At 35.3% G+C, this 17,792-nt stretch overlaps 1 protein-coding gene across 8 annotated transcripts in view; it reads left to right on the top strand.

The window, feature by feature from the left end:
• The window catches only part of ULK4 (unc-51 like kinase 4), a 248,917-nt gene that overhangs the window by 97,754 nt on the left and 133,371 nt on the right, over positions 1-17,792 (top strand). For 7 of the 8 annotated variants that reach the window (XR_012659008.1, XM_075083469.1, XM_075083468.1 and 4 more), the window contains 3 exons: positions 2,899-2,950; positions 3,050-3,194; positions 8,832-8,924. Coding sequence is in view for 7 of the 8 variants with exons in the window: in XM_075083469.1 (XP_074939570.1) it covers positions 2,899-2,950; positions 3,050-3,194; positions 8,832-8,924 (290 nt within the window). In the remaining variant the exon portion in view is untranslated. The remainder of the gene's footprint in view (positions 1-2,898; positions 2,951-3,049; positions 3,195-8,831; positions 8,925-17,792) is intronic. The other variant, XM_075083470.1, reaches the window with a different exon arrangement.

The following is a 17,792-nucleotide window of genomic DNA, read 5'->3' as shown; positions in this document are numbered from 1 at the left end:
CCTTTCCAGTTGTCAGAAATAGGATTACCAGGCTTGAGCTACTTTTTGGTTTTTGTTTTTTGTTGGTCCTGTACATATGTGTTATAGCTGGGGTATGTGAATGTAGTGTGTATGGAAGTTTCTAGTATTTCGTTGCTATTTTGGGTAGTAGTAACAGCACAGTTGTGGCAGCATAGCATTTGAATGCCATCGTTACAGAATTATACAATGGTGGCTTTGTGCAGTTAGGGATTCATCATGAACTGGATATCAGGCTATTTAGAAGATGGTAGAAACCCAAATATAGCTATGATCATGTTTAAATTCTCTGGTCTGTTTAGGCTTAAAGAAGAATATTTCTCACTTTTTTTTTAAAGTAATCTTAGTGATAAAGACTGAAACAAGAAAAATATCTGACTACCTTCATGGATATATGGAGATTTGATTCCATGTAGATGTCAGCAGTCATTTAAAAGAAGAAAAAATGAATCCTTGTTTGAGTATTCTTCTATTCGTTTCAATCCCTCTAGAAAATGCCATAATACTTATTCCATGCTTCTGTATACATAAGTTACAGAAGCGTGTGCAATTCACTGGGGAATTTATTAAAAATATTTTATGTACTGTTACACTTGAGTTTATTTCACCTCAATCAGTACTTGCTTAGTTCATATCTTGTTTACAATTTTGTGTACACATTAGTGAAAAAAGTGACCCAAATGGCATGGAGATCAGATGAGGGTTGCAGAGTTAGAAAGTATCTGATTTAAGGCTCGTGTACAATTTAATACGTGCCTCTCCCTTCAGTATGTGCATTGTAATATGCTCTTGCATCACAAAATAATTTTCCATAGGATTAGTGCTTCATTTAGTTGATCTCCTCACCATGCCAAACTGACATGAGGCAAACACCTGCTATGGAGAATTCCATTCTAAACAGTTTGTTTGCCAGAATTGAGGTTCGTGTTGGAAAAAGGCTAGAAAAAGCTACTACAATTATTTGAGACCTAAACAATCTTCTTTACAATGACAGTTTAAAATATATTTATCTTAGAAAAGGCTTAAGGCTGGCTTAACTACATTAACTAATGTAGAAAGACTACTGTTAATACTAGATGAAAGTGAAAAAAGATTTGAAGTTTTAGAAATTCAAGTTGCATCATGCTGTTATATACTGCCATCTTAATCAGTGTCAGAGTCAATGCTGCTGCTGCTGCTCAGTGATTCATACTAGTCTGACTACCTACATTGCTTCAGACAATCAAGAGCTGCTTGTTTGCCTCTTTTCTGTCTCATACCTTTAATTTACCACTTAAATGTGCCCCTTCATTTGAGAAGCATTGCAGTAGGATGGACTGGGTTTTTTGGTCTGAAAGACCTTAAGTACATACTTTTTTTTTTTTTTTTTTTAATCCTGCCTCAGAGGTATGTTGTAACTGATAAATTACCATTTGTAGAACAGTTTAGAAACCTGCACTAATGGAGCTGTTGGAGTGCAATGTAGCTTTATTATTTATCTTACTGAATATTAACTGATAAGACCATGAAATATTTCCAAATTATGAAGTGTTACAAAAGTCACTACATCTATGCTCAATAGCATTATATAGGCGTAATAGCTATTTGTACTTGCAAGAGTGGTTTGATTTCCATACCTTGAGCAGTGTCCTTTACCTCTTTACTGAAAGAATGTAACAAAGGCATCTTTTGGTAGCTTTTTTCAGAAGTGAAAAAAAGCTAGACTAAATTAATCTATTAATGGTCAGAGATTCATTTAACAGAGACCACCAACCAACAGTGAAATAGTTGCTAGTTGTAGCTACTGCCAACTAGAGGCTAACTTCATTTAGTGACCCCTTGTCACTTATACTTTCAGCTTCTATAGAAGTTTCCTAATAGTAGCTGCATAAATCTAGAGAAATTCTATCTTCTAGTATTAATCAGTAAAAGAAAATGCATGGAAGATTACAACACAGTCTTGTTACACCAAATCCTGTCCACAGTGTAGTGAGAACCTACACAGTAATTTTACTTGTACAAATAAATCCACAGACAAGCTATCTATCCATGATGCATATTTAAATATTGCAGGGCTGTCCATCCATCCTCTCCCCAAAACCAAAGCATGTCCTGTCTAAATAAATTCTATTTTACCAATGACTTAAGACTTGGCAATTCATTCTCTTACAGAGAATACTACTAATAAACTATTTTGGTAATATTGGATATATAAAAGTGAATTATTGCCTAGTTTCCCTTAAGCTGATTTCCAATGGAACTGAGCTGACTAGCCCTGTGACAGGTGATTAATTTGTAACAGTGGACTCATGGACAAGAAAGAGTTGACTGGATATTTTTTTTTTTCATATTTCAAATCTTAACTATGTATATTTAAATTTTAATGGAAGACTGTGTATTACCAGAATGGAAGAAGTTAAAATTTTATCAAGACTCTCTACTAAGCTTAAGGATATTTCATTAGAGGTAGTACATCTTTCCTGATATATTTTAATTCTATGCAGGTTTGTTTTAGAAGGACATTTCTTCTGATCACTATTCAATGATTAATGTATGGATTAAAGCATCAGGATTAACTGATATTTTAATAATCTTTTTTCTTAATATCTTACATCTGCACTGAATGCTGTATTTTAAATTAAGAGTCACTCTTAATGAATTATACTAAAGTTACGGTTGTTTTCTATGTAAAAGTACATTACTGTCTGTAACTTTGACAGCTTACCAGAGAAAAGTGAACTGGGTGGCTTTATAAGTGTGATTATGGATGCATTTCCATGATTATTCATCTCTTTGATTAAGGGCTCTAGCAGTAGAATAAACAAAGATGATAGTGTATCTATGTTCTATTTTTTCCCCTGTGAATAATCTAAGCCAGATCTTTCTAATTCTCTGTTTTAGGTTGAAGACTGTATCCTCCCTCCACTAGTTTCTTTGGTCCACAGTCAGAATGGTAAGTATATGGCCACATCAACTACAGTTTCCATGAATTCCACATTCTGGTTTAATTAGACTTCAGTGTGGTCACATTCTTGGCACCTTTATTTTCAAGTGGAATGGAGACTCTTCAGCTTGCGGTTGCTCTCAGAAACCACATCACTGCTTTTAAGCCACGAGGTCATGGCTGAGGAGAAAGAGGAGAGCCTCGACTCAAACAGCAAGCTTCTGTCTCTCATTAGAGATTCATTGTTGCCTCAGTAAGTATAATATTGCTCCTGTAATGGGGATTAACTTGATACTCAATCCATTTTGACAGTGTATTTGTTTTAACTACTCTTTTAATGTTTACATGGCAAAATGAAACGAGGAATAGCAATTAACTGCTGCCAGAGTTCTCTGCTCAACATCTTTCCCCTAGGTTTATTTAGTACTTTGTCATATACAACACAAACTACTTCTGTATGACACTCATTTCTGATACTGTGCCTCTGGATGCTCTTGGAGTGAAACAAGTTTCCCTTAGCTTTTGGGCTGTGATTTAAATATTCCTCTTTGTTCCACTCATAAAGTTAGAACATTCTAACAGCAACATCTTTTTGTCTATTTTGGATACTGTGCCCTCACGTAAGATGTTCTGAAATCATATGGAATGGCATATACCTTTTTTAAAAAGGAATAGTACAGGATGGATTAGTCCTCCATGATCCACCCAGGGGATACTGCCTCTAAATTGCTGTCCTTCCCTGCTGCCCCAAGCTGCAGAGTAGATGGAAGTACAGCCTGTGGGCCATATGTGGCCTGGAACTTCATTAATATGGTGAATGGTCAAATGAAGCCTGTTATTTCAAAATGACTGCAGGTGAGCATAAAGACAGCTCTCTGTTATGCACATGCATACTGTGAATAGGGGGAAGGAAAGCACGAATACAGGATGAGTAATTGTTTATTTTTCATGTTATTCTAGTAATGTTGCACTGTATTTTAATGTGTGGTCCTCAAAAGTTAATAATTGTAAATACTTAGCTGCGCTGAGTGAGGAAATTGTTCCCCACCCTTAAATTAAATAAGTGGCAGAAGGGTGGAGGAATGGATGCTGGATTATGATCAGAAACAGTGCCTTCCCCCAAAATGAGACTGTCTCTTGCTAATTGACTAATGTTCTTACAATTCGAAGACCAAAATTCTGTCCATGCAAGATGTGTAATCTTTTTTATGTGAGAGAGAATGGGAAGGAAATCTTAAAGCTCTGTAGAAAAGCTTATTTTCACACCTTTCTTCACTTTTTTTTTCCACTGGGAAATATAGAATTTATTATTATGAATTAAAATGGAAACTGAAAATATTATTTCAAAAATAGAGTATATGCATTGTTAAAAGCTGCCAGATACTTGTCTTCAGATAGGGGAAGAGACCTGGAGTCAAGTGAGACCAACTTCTGTCCTTGCTTGAACCTTTGCAGACATGCACATCTTATAAAAAGTTTCTCATTGAACACTGGGGTGGGGGAAAGTGTCATGCTAATTCCAGACTAAAAGGAAAACAGCCAGTATACTCCTGTCTCCAAGATAAATATGATCCTACTTTGGGGACTTCTGCTGCACTATCTTTGCATGTGTTGCATTGTAGATGTATAAAAAAGGATCTTGCAGTAGCTCATAATCTTGGTTCCAAGCTTTGAGTATTTCCTGAATCCGTTCATTTAATTCACCAGTAGAGATGATGATACTTGCATTTAGAGGCACTTTGAGATTATCTCAAGAACATAATTATTGATGTTTATGATATTTGGAATATATTAGAACTTTGTATGAATAAGTTTTACTCTGGCTTAGGAGCATAGTAAAGCAGTATGTAAATCTTCCAGTCATTCAGAAAGAGTTAACTGGTCTCTGCATATTTAATACCTGAACCTGTAGTTTGAGCCAGCCTCTAGTAAATATGTTCACCTGAGGGGAGCAGGTAATCAGTGCAAGAAGGCATAGAGGAAACAAAAAGTGGAGGAGGGATTGAGGATTTTCTGCAGAAAAGAAAACTCAAACTCAATTTTGACTTGAAAGCATCAAAACTCAGTTTGGAGAAGACTCAAAAAGAAACTAAGACCTGACCAAAGCCAGCTGCTTTGGATGTCAAAAAAGACACAATAGGTAAGTTTTGTTCGTCAATGTTCTAGGTATGGGTAGGAAAATACTGATGGGAGGCAGGAATGAATCTTCATACACTCTCTACAGTTCTCAAAAGAAGCTTTTCTGAATGCAGATGGGTCTGGTCTAAGTCTAGAGAGAAGGGAGGTCTAAGATTCAGTGTAACCGACTTGTGAAGATAACATAAAGCCCTATCCCAAGAAGAAGAGTTATTTGAAAACTCTTGAGATAAAAAGCAAAGAGACAACTAGCCTTTGTTTGGAGGCTGAAGAGGTGTTTGCTGATGTTTAGTCTTTCTGTTCTGGACAAAGGAATAGGACAGAGTGTGACTCAGCTGGAGGACAGTCAAAAGAGGAGAGGATGGATGCATGGCTGTTTGATCATGGGCAGTCTGTGTGAGAAAATGGGAATTTCTACCCCTTTTAATTCTGCTTTTTAAGAACAGAGCTCCTGAGTATGGAAGAGGGGGACCTCTGGGTTTGACGTGTGATGTTCTTTTTAAAGGTTATAATGGTATTCATTTGTGTATATATTTCATTCCTATAAATATCTTCTACAAGTTGGTTTGTTTAAATGTAAACCTGACCCAGGAGTAGAATTTTGGTCACTATGCATGGAATATAAATGGTCTTTATTTTAAGATAAAGGGAGGAATGCAGTGGCTACCACTTTTTTATTCTCTTCTGCATCATCAGTAAAATGGTAATTCTTTTAAATATTTGTGCATTTGTAGATCAGAAAGTTAACTTCCTCACAGGATTTTGATAGAATTGAATGAAGTTGTGTCATTTAATTTCAGTTCACTGGAAAGGTTATTCTCATGAACATTTCATAAACAAAATGAAACTTTCAGCTATAGAAAATGAATACAAGGCAAGTGCTTTCTGTTACATATCCAGACCTTCTTTTTAATCAGAAATTGAAACATCAACTCTTTTTTATTTCATTCTTAATATCCTAATTATATATCATAATTTGAAATTTGAGCCAGAACCAGCAAAAGGAGAGGAACGTGTAAATTTTTATTTCATTTGAAAGATTAAGTGGCTTGGCAGTCTACTAAGAACAAGCTAGTTTAGTAAGTACAAAGTCTAGGGTACTTGAGATAATCTGTTGATAAAATGTTTTCTCTTTTATAAGAGCGTAAGAGAATCCGTATCCCCAAATCTCGAGGTCCACTTGTCACTGTTAGTTATAGAAAAGATTGACAAAATAACTCTGTGCAGTGTAGTACCTAGAGTTTACAGAACCCTTTTAAAATGTTCTCTAAAACTGTTGTAACTAAATTGGTTTGTGTTTGAAGTGGCAGGTAAATCATTGGATGAATTCATTCATTTAACAAGTGTCTCAAGCATGGAATATTTTTCCCTTTGCAGAAGGTTCATGTATTCATAGTTTCTAATGGCCTTTATTCAGGCAATGTGTTTATATTCATCACCAACACATTCATTTTAGTAATCTGCATTTTCTCACATGGTATTTAGTTTGATGGATCACTGCACCTTCCCTTAGAAATATCCTCTACTGATGTTATCTTTGAGGGGGAGCGGAAATAGATTTTCAAGTAAGAGGAAATAAAGTGAGACTGGTTTTTATTGAAATCTGAGGAATTAGGATGCTAAGTGTACAGAATAGTAATAGGCTCAAATGTAATACATAAAAGGCTTAAAATCATTTAAAGTGGGCCTCATTTACGGAAGGTATCGATGTGTTTATAATAAAACAAGTGTATTACCAAATGTCAGATTTTTAAGCTAGAATGGCTGATTCATTCATTAGTACTATTAGGAATTACCATTCTGGAGACCTAAATCCATGTCTTGTGCCATGAGCAGATGACTTCTGGCACTTAAGTCACCTGACAGCATCTTTGCTAGCCTCAAAAGATTTAGTAATGGATTTTGCAAAAAAAAAATGGAAATAGTTCCAATATGTTTGGTAGGAATACATGTTGCTCTCATGTAGGGCTTTCAGGATCAATGTCTACTAATGCATTATAGTATTTTCTTCTTTTATGAAGAAAGAGATTTTTTAATCACCAATGAGAAACAGTTTTCTTTCAGGAGCTGGAATCTGTTATTTGTAAAGGAGAGATTTTAATCACTGAAGACAAGAAGCCAACACTGACTTCTAATTGCTTTATTGTGTAGATTCTCCCATGTGGTTTGCAACTCTACAGCAGCACATTCAAGCTATGATGTAGTAGCCATGACACATTGCCCATAGGCTGTGTACTTGTGTGGGAATGTAAGCCCCTGTGAAGGAGCTCCCGGAGGCTACATCAAGAACACACAGCTGGTGTGCTTCACTCTTGTTGTCTTAGAGATGTCCAGATCAGAGTCTTTGCCAGAAAGTGCCACACCTCTCTTTCCTTCCTGTGTAAATCAGAGTGCTGAGGCGTGGTGCCTGGGGAGAGGGAATCTTCGCTCAAGTGAAGAGCTAGCACACAGCAGGGTACATGCCAACACCCAGGTGGTAGGAAATGATCCATGTGCCTCAGTTCAGGCTGCGCTAGGGACCTCAAGATGTGAAGTAAAATTCTTGGTGATTTGCTTGATTCCACCCCCTTCCCCCCATCAGAATCCAAAAAGAAAAAAATGTAGTGGAAGCATTTTGTTGCACAAAACATGGTAACCTACCATATTTTCCTACAAATCATCCTTTCATTTGTGCTTGTTTAATTCCCTGTGGTTTTTCTTTTACAAATGAAGAGATTTATGCTTCTAATTCTATCACTTCCACATGTTTAGAGTAGCACTATTTGTAGTCAAAGACAGTGTTTTAACATGACTGAGTTTGTGTGGTTTTTATGCTCACATCTTTCTCTCTTCCATCATTGTATCCTACTACCCTCCAGATAAATTTTGATTGAAACAAAATAAAAATAGCCCTGTTTGGGTGGGCTTTACTGGAATGTTAGCAGCAACAGTAAGGTCTGTTTTGGTTTTCAGCAGCCTGTTTTCCCTTACCAAGATTTCCACGAGGTGATATTTGGAAATGTTTCTTATATGTTTTTCTTGTAGTTTATCTTCACTGCCATAGCTCTCAATGAACATTGTTTTGAAGTATTTTTGTATTGTTCTGTTCCATATTACTTGGAGAATGGAAGTATGCTGTAGTTAAAGCAATGTTTTTTTCAATTTTGAAATGAAATAAAGATAAAGCTCAATGCAAGTGTTCTTAAGTAAAATACTTCATTTTGAGAAAATCACTGTGTAAAAAAATACAGAGCTTAATCATACGTAAGTTGCTTGATGGTCTTCCTGAGCACTCAATATATCTTTTGCCTAATATTTTGAGGCTCGGTTTCTACTTGCCTCTTGAAGATTAGGGTTTTTTAATATATAAAAATAGGTAATATATATCAATAAATAAATCATATGCATATAGATGAAATGCTTTTCATCAATATCTATTTTAGTATGATATTTATAAAATATGTGTATATGTTTTATAAGTATATTAGTATATATTCTATAATTGCCTATCTCTGAAAAATAATGCGTTATTTTATTAATGCTGCTTTTAAAGTTAGTCTGATGCTGGTTTTAAAATACTGTTTCTAAGTAAGTCTTGTTTATTGCTTTGTACAGTTTCAAACAGCATTGTGCTTCCATTGTGGTTAATATAAAGTTTGGAAATGGAAATGATGTATTTTTAATATCAACTTTTTAACATGCATCTCTTGACCTTTTTCCCCCCCTTGCCTGCCCACCCCCTCTCCTCCCTGTTTCTACTCCTCTTCCCTCTCAGGTATGAGCACATTCTGATGGCTCCAGACCCAGTACCAATGTATGCTCTGAAACTGTTGGTGGCCCTGACTGAACACAGCCCTGCTTCTGTGAGGTGGTATAACTGTGCGGTCTCTGTTGTTCTGGGTTCTTTCTCTTCCAATTAATTTTTTTTCCATTAGGAGTTAGCAATAACTTAGATCTCATTATCGTACTACTTTGACTAGCACTTAAGAGATTTAGAAAATCTTTGGCAAGTATTTGTTATAGAACACAGTCTTATATCTTTTGTGCCAATTTTATATGATCCTGGTTATTTAAATATGGATTTAGCCAATGAAACTAGAGACAAAATCATAAGAATTTTAACATTAAAATTATAATTAAAAAACTTTAAAAAACCCCAAACAACCCAAAATGTGATAAAAAGTATTGTCCAGCTAAGCATATTTGTATAGGACAAAGGTGATGTGTTTGTAAAGGGTTTAGAAGAGTCAATTCACTTTAAAGCTGAGTGCTTCTGCAAATATAGGTATCCTTTTAAGTTCCTAAATACAGATTTTAATGTATAGGTACACTCAGTATGTTTAAAAGCATCTTAATGTCTCTTTCTTGTTCCAAAGTTTAGGCTGTGAAGGAGAAAAAACAAAAAAAAAAAGTGGTGTAGGACTTCAGCTGCATTTGTTGATAATAATAAAGAAGCATCTCCTGTAACAGTGCACACATGCAGCTTATTCCCCTTCTCAGATCAGCCCAGAAAAATCAGGTTGTCCTTGTACTCATTGTCTCTTCTTGGTGTCTGATAGTGTTATGGCTAAGAAGTCACTGCATACTATACTGTCTTGCCTTGGCTGAAACGAGCACAAGATAAAAACAAAACGCATAAGGAAATTTAATTTGTTTTCCCACTGTTTTCATTACAAAAGATGGAAACATCGTCTTTTAATCTTTTATGATGCTACTATGGACAGTGCTTTAATATACTAAGTAGACTAAAAATTAACTAGGAAATAGAGTGGCTTGAGATTTTAAATGGTTTGAATACAGTAAATGTGCTTAATTTTATTTTTATTATATAGAAGCTGTTTAGGCTACTGCAGGATTTTATCTATTATATAAACAAATAGTGCAGCTTTCTATTTTTAGAATTAATCTATAGGTATTCTAATACTTTGAGTTATAAAAAATAATTCTATAACTAGAATGCTGGATACTATAGAAGCACTTTTCCTCTGCCTAATGAATTATCTGGATTTGAATAATCAGGTGTATTTGCCCTTATACTCAGTGTAGGTAGATTGTGGATGCACACTCACCCTCTTGGTTGTCTTACAGCACACAGCAATTTTTTTCTTCTTCTTATTAAAGAACAGCTGTGGATATCCAATGAACTATTAATAATTTTAAATACCAACATATCCAGTGCTGTTATTTAAGGACAGGCTACTAGATTCCTGATACTAACACATCTCTAATTGTTCTGTTTCTCACATGTCTTACTGGCCCTCTTCTTTTACTTTCGCTAAATAATTTCTTTGGCTAGATTTCTGAAGGAGTGGAGTTTACGCAGTTCTTTTGGTATGTCATCTTCCTGATTCTTTGATTCCCAAATAACTTTAGCTGGAAGTAGACAATGCATCAAAAGCGTGACAGAGGTGAATAATATATTCATATTTGCACAAACGGCTAGTGAACAAAATGGGAACCAAGGACATGCTATAGTGAACATAGCTCACAGATATAGATCACAGTTGACTGTGTTTTGGTTTACTGGCTAATTAATCAGTACGTGTGGAGCTCAGAATTCCTCAAGGCATTTGCTCTCTTTTTCAGCAGTGGCAAATTCTAGTGATGTCCCATTAATGTGCTGCAGAATTAGAACTCTCACAAACATAAGCTCCAGCACATGTAAGATGGTAGCTGTAAAAAAACTTTAATGTGTTTCTATGAGCACATTAAGTATTTGGACATAAGTATTTGGATCATATGAGCATCCACAGGAGGGAAATCCAGTTCTAGAGAAGAATGAATGTTTTCTTGTTTGTTTTCACCTTCATGGGTTAGAGTATAAGAGAGTCAGGTGTTTCCCTTGGGTATCCACCTGTTTTCCCTTTTATATCCACCTGTTTTCCCATCACGCAACAACTGCTGTCTGATACAACCTCACCTGCTGTTTTCTTAGTAATCAATCTCTAAGTATTGGAAGGATGAGCTTTGAACAGAATTTGTCCATCAGTTTCCTATTTTATACTTGGCTCAAAGCTAACAGTCTGGTGTTAAGAGTGTTAATAGTATTCTGTTGTGGCTCTCCTAAATACCTATTGCCTTGTTTTCTTCAAGAGTTTTTAATGTTTTTTGATTACAAAAAATGTGGACACTAAAACTGGTATAAGAATTAATAGCAGAGTTTGTCTTTAGCTATTTTGAGACTCATGATTTTTCAAATAAATCACTGATATTAAGGAAACATGGGGGGGGGTGTTTCCCTTTGTTAACTTCTTTCCCTTTGTTAATTACTCTTGGTGGTTTGTACTTGTGTAGGGAGCTGTTGGAGGAACTGAACTTCTCACAGTGGGAGCAAATGTCTGCAGCAGAGTGAGATCTAATTTAGCTATGCAAAGTCTGTATTCAGAATGAACAGTATAGTAAGATATCTTGGCATCTGTGTGTTTATCAGCTTAATATATAGGTTATATGTACGGATAGAAAGTCAGACATAATCTATTTGTTAAGGGTTGGGGGTTTTTTTGATCCCTGCTTTGAGTCTTGTACAGTATTTTGTTGTGGTCTGTAACGATCAGATGGCTAGATTTTTCTAGTAATAAGGAGGGGTTGATGTGAATTTCTTAGCTTCTGTTAATATGGTCTATCGATTAGCTCTTCTTAGATGTTTTGACTATTGCAAGGTATTTTATACTGTGCCTACTCCAGGATACTTGTACTGAAATTTATAATGATTTTTAACTTGGCTTTAAGCCTTATAGATAAGGTTATGAAATTTAGCTATATATTTTGCTGTGCACTCTTCTATGCAGCTACTTGACTTACCTTTAGTCAGAAATTATAGCATTTGATAACATTAGTATATCTGAAAGCTAAACACTTGAAACTATGGAGTCTGATTTTTACGGGTTGCTAAAATAGACATTTTTGGTTGGAAGGAAGGGAGACAGTAAAGGAAATAGGGTAGAGGTGAGAGGAATGTCAGATATTGCATCAGATAATAATCATGAGAGTGGGACACATTCCAGTATTGTGTTATTAAGGTCATTTCCTGAGGGAGAAAAAAATAATAATCTAAAACCTCATGGTATGATCCTTCTTAGATTTATGGTGGATCGAAGGACAGGGGAACAAATTAAGGAACATTCCCTACCTCCTGTCCTGCCTGTAAATTTCCCAGTCAGACATTAGGCACTGCCCTAGAAAAGGGGAAGATGTTGCAGAAAACAAAATAGGAGGGTGCTGAAGAGCAACATAAAAATCTAAATGCTGCTTCTAAATGCCACAGATCTAGTACATGTGAGGATGAGAGATAGACCTTGTACACTGTAGCAGATTGTCTCGACTAATTAAAGTAACTCTTTAACACAATGTCTTTGGAATCATCTAAGAATGGTCTGATTTTCAAACTTCATTTATGCCACTGTTTTTACCCATGCGTTACCTATTAAAGACCTTTAGGGCATGTTTTAGAGTCAGTGCTAGTAATGGATTGATCCTCTTGTCATACGTCATGATGTTATACGTTGGCATTTGTTTACATTTCAGTATATTCCAAAATGATCTGTCTAATATCCATGCCTTCTATTTAAAAAAAAAAAAAAACAAACAGTAAAAAAAAACCAACCCCAAACTCTTTGGAGCTCAGTGTGGTGCTTTTAATTTATTTGTGTTGTTAGAATCGTGGTTTGGTTCACGAGCACTTGTTAGCGTTGTGCATAGCTTATCTTTGAGTTTCTTTACTGTTATACTAGAGGGCTAGCACTTCAGTGCTTTCCTTTCCTGGTGAATTGATTAATCTCGGCTTATTTTAAATGCTTTAAAATAATTTTGTTCTTCTCATTAGTCATTTTAATTTTCTAGTTTAAGGTTGAAGTGCTCACTTTGAAAAGTAGATCTATTTGCTTCTAAATTATTTCTGGTTTTATGTGTTTTCTTGTTTTCTGTACTGAATACAAATAAAATAATATGGAGTAGTTCTGATAGCAGGTAAGCCTATAGGGCATAGTCCAGCTGAACTGAACAGTAGAATTAGATGTTAGAGGTGTACATTATTAGTGAGAATATCACTATGCAGGTGGATTGAGAGACATTGTCAGAAGATGATACAGTTTTATTAGAACTTTGGGGAATATTTATGTAGATTTTGAACCTGATTCTGATTACACTAGTTTGACATCTGTGAAAACTGAGTTGTAAAACCCCTGATTTTCTTGTTAGAGAAATAATGCTAATATAAAACAGCAAAGAATTTGTATGATCTTTGCTATTCCTATTATTTGGTATAACATTTGCATACATGCTGCTTTATTCCATAACACCAGGCAGGAAGAGGATCTTGAAATATTAAGTTGTGTGTCAGCTAATAACACTGTTGTCACGTTGCACATCATTGTAATTCATATCAAAGGCAGCGGTCAGAGTTCATTGCTGCAAGTGAGTTCTCGTAGTCTAGTCATGTACTGACTGTAATACTAATCACCATTTTTAGTGTAATACATAACTCCTTAGTGTTACATTTTATAAAAGTTCCCCTTTAGTAAAGAAATTAGCTATTAACCTTATACCTGTAATTTTGTTTCTGCTCTTGTATTGCTGATTAATTGCTGAATGTCTAAGTTTTAAAAACGCAAGGCTACTATTTGATGTTATTGTTAAGTCAGTTATTCAAAAACGTCATATTGTAAGGTTCACATATTTACTCTTATATAAAGCATTAAACAGAAGGAGAAAATACCATTCATTCTTGGTTATTTTTACTTTCAATAGTGAATTTTTGCTATTGTGAATATAAATAGAAAATAAAAAAGCAGCAGGTAATGAGGAAGGATCAGTTGGTTAGGGTACAATAGTTGGAGTTGCAGAATTGAATTAATTCCGTTCTGCCACAAAACCTCTGCTCAGCATGAAAACCACCATCCAATCCATTGTTTTGTGTTCAGCTGTAGGTGCCTAGAGAAGACGACTATAGGAGGAAGGCAAGTGAGTGTCAATACTTTCTTCAGGCTTTCTCAGACCCCTCTGAGTTGTTTTTTCAGAAGCCATATGAGCAGATGTAGTGTTCTGTAGTAGTAGCTTTTGATCAGTAGTTTTTATTTCATTTATGTGGGTTCAAAAAGGTATTTGACAAACATCTTTCAGCATTACAGTATTCCATAGCATAATTACCTGCATGTGAAGATGTATCATCTTCAGGGTTTTGGGTGTTTTTTTGATGTTTCTGTTTACTCTAGCACCTGCCACTTGATTTGATGCCATCAGGTTCTTACAGTGAAAAAGAAGTACATACACAACTTCATAAACTTCTGGCATATTGCCTCCTTTAGCTGTACCTTCTGCAATCTGAACAGTCCTGGCTATTTTTTAAGAGTAGGGGTCCTTATAAAATACATTTTGAAAGCTCAAGAATACTGTATCAACCAGCTCTCCTTTGTCCACTTGCTGACTGACTTCTTTGAAGATCTCTTGTGGATTTGAAACTTCATCCCTTTAAAATTAATGTCTTGGTTCTTGCTCTGCGCGTGCCCACCAGTTCTGTTCTTCAGAATAGCTTCTACTCATTTGTTCAGCTTGGCATGCCTGTAATACCTAGATTTTCACCCCCCCATCTGACTTTTCTCAAAAGTTAGTATTCAATAACATTACATTTTCTGTGTTTTAAATCTCTCCTAAGAAAGCAGAAAGTTTTAAACAAGGTACACACTTTGATGTCAATTTGCCAGATGATGAAGTAAAAAAATAGGTGACAAAGTAATTTTCTCCTTCTGTCGTCTAATAAACCTCTAATTGTTGTTGGTTTTGGTAGGACAGCTTCACAAAGAGAGGTTGGAGCATAAACCTCTGTAGAGTGAACGTAGCCTACTGACTAGTTAAATTTCCCTGAAGAGAGAAGGCTGGGGTTGAAGAGGAGGTTTGAAACCTGGGTCTCTATTACACTTCTAAGGAAGACATTTGGTAACCGTTAAAACACAACAAAACCCCAGAACTACCCTTTTTAAAAAGAAAACAAGTGAGTAATGCATAAGACTGTGAATCCAAAGACAGGAGAATTTTAAGCCTTCATATTGGCTAGATCAGCCAGATTCCTGCTCAGTGTTCTGAATATTGCAAATCTGACTTTAGGCCCATATTCTCCGCACATATAAAGACAGATTTTTTTTACTTTTTATGACTGGAAATTCTAGGACCATGGGGACACCTAAATCCACATGCAGATCCAACTCAGAAATACTCCTATTCCCAAATGTTTCCTCATTATTTTATTTTAAAATAGATAAGTCATATATTTTAGATAGTTTGTTTGTGGGTTTGGTTTTTTTTTTAATGGAGGAGATATTCAGAGGACTGAAAGACAGCCATGTTGTCATAACAGTTAGTAGTTGTATTCTACCTCCTTACAGTTTTATTAACATTCATAAAGTTGTTTTTTACCTATATAGTGTTTACCTATATAGTTTATTAAAACTGATTTTTAAAAGCTTCAGTTTTAGCTTATTTTTTTCAGCTCTGAATGGGTTTCCCCTTATGTCCTCTTTCTTTTGGTAACAGAAAATGAGCTTAGATTTTTAGCAAGTTCCAAAATATCTCCCAGTCTCTCCCTTAGAGACTCTGCATAGAAAGAACAGTTAGAGGTAATCACACATGTAAGAACTACAGTCTTTTGCACAAATTAAAATCTGAAACATTGATCTTAATTTTCAATTCAGATTTTAATCGCATTGTTGAATGGATGGTTTAAGTTCGCTTTAATGGCTTTTTTCTCCTTTATATATTCCTTAGTTATTTTTAAAATATCTAAGATATGCTTGGTTACAAGTGCTTCTGTGAAGGAAAGGTCTCGCTTTGTGGAAGGCTTGCCAGCCTTCCGTTGTATCTCCCTTTCAAACTTCTGCCATTCTTCAGACATTATGACAGCCCTTTTGTCATGTAATAGAATGAAATTTTGTAGGAATTGAGAACACTTGAAATCAGTGTTAGCTGATTGCCTGAAGAAGTGATCTCTGGTGTGTGAACTGGGACCTTTGCTTTTATCTCACCCACTCTCTTCCATTTGTCCCCTGTCAGCCATCTCTCTATCAATGCAAAGCTGTGTGTGGTTTGGGTTTATTGTTGTGTTTTTTTTAAATTCAGTGAGAATTTTCTTGGGGGGTAGAAATATGTAGAAGAATTTACAATACTGTAGACTGTATTTTAGAACAGGCCCCCAAAACACATAATGTCCTTTATGCTGCTTCATTGCTTCTCGCTGTGTGATTATTGGCAGGAAATGTAAAGAGAGAGGAGCCTCAGATGGGTTATGTTGAAGGTGTAAGGCCTTCCTTATTTAGTGCATTGAAAACATGGGTCAGTAATATAGCAGATGAGTGTGTTTATATTTACGCCTTATAGATCACCTCTCAAAAATCTGTATGGGTTCAGAAGCTTTCAGTAACGTTATCTGACTAACAAAGTGTTGGATGCCTGAGGTGTAAAGTGAATGCTTTGCTGTCTTGGAAATGTTCTGAGGTTACTGGTAGAGTGTTGATTTTGTTGGTGAAGGAAGTACTTTCTCAGCCTCATTCTTTCTTTTAACAGATTGATTATAATGTAGGGATAAGCATAATAACCTAAGATCTTGATTGATGTAAAAGACTAATTGCAGTTCTTGTTTGTGCAAATAGTTCTGCATAAACACTCTTGGGCTTGAGAGCACTTAGCTAAGGCCAGAAGCAAGAAGTTGTTGCCTGTCATACTACTGTGGTTTTCATATCATGGAATCATCAAATATCTCAAGTTGGAAGGGACCTGTAAGGATCATCAAGTCCAACTCTCTGCTCCTCACAGGACTTCCTAAAACTAAATCATAGGACTAAGAGCATATGACTACAAGTTTTTTTCAGAATTGTCTGAAGCTTTTTAATATATCAAATCAGTTAAAATTATTTGGCAAATGATGATTTTGTGTTTAAGGAATTGTATCTGCTTAGGGCTGAAAGCTCAGCCAGGCTTGACTTTAAAGTTATAAATACACAGCAGCTTAAAAATGTTTAAAAAAAGGCTTTGTAAAAAGTATCTGAGCTATGGTTGCAATAACTTGTCTAACCAGCTAGATTATTCTAGCCAATATTATAATTTTGTGAAGCATCAAGACTTATTTTATGTTAAATAAAAATCTGAAAATCAACTTAGAAAAACTGTAATGCAATTTTTATTTAATATAATGTTAAAAAGTGCAGAGCTGGAGAAAGGACTAACATTGTGCTTTCGTGTCTTCAAACAAGTCTTTAAAACTTAAGGAAGTACAGAATTGTTTTTCTTATTTTCTAGTTGGATGCAATAACAGTCTAAAATATGCGATCATAACTTGGCAAAAACTTCAGAAAATATTAGTCTTCAAGCTTTAACAGCAGCATCACCAAAAAAACTCTGCTTAAAAAAAAGGTTTAGGATCCTTAAAGGAAGTAGGTTTTATTAGACTTTCATCAGTTCTGTTTGTGATGATTAGTGAACTTCATCCTGAAACCAAAAGATTTCTTGAGGCATAATACTTCTTAAAGTCAGTTTTCAGAGTAAGATACCATGATTGTAAATAAAAGGTTTTCAACTGCAGCATTTCTGATTCTTCAGGAGGGTCACTGGGTTTATCAAAATTATCATGATTGCTTGACCATTCATTGGGTTTTAATTAATCTGATATTAAAAGTTCATGAAGAAATATGGTTGTTTTTCTAAACATCCCAAGAGCCTGATTGAGAGATGTGTATTTTTAAAGTAAGGTTTG

Source organism: Phalacrocorax aristotelis, chromosome 2 (genome assembly GCF_949628215.1).
Source record: "Phalacrocorax aristotelis chromosome 2, bGulAri2.1, whole genome shotgun sequence".
Lineage (NCBI taxonomy): Eukaryota > Metazoa > Chordata > Aves > Suliformes > Phalacrocoracidae > Phalacrocorax > Phalacrocorax aristotelis.
This window is presented reverse-complemented; position numbering and strand designations above follow the sequence as displayed.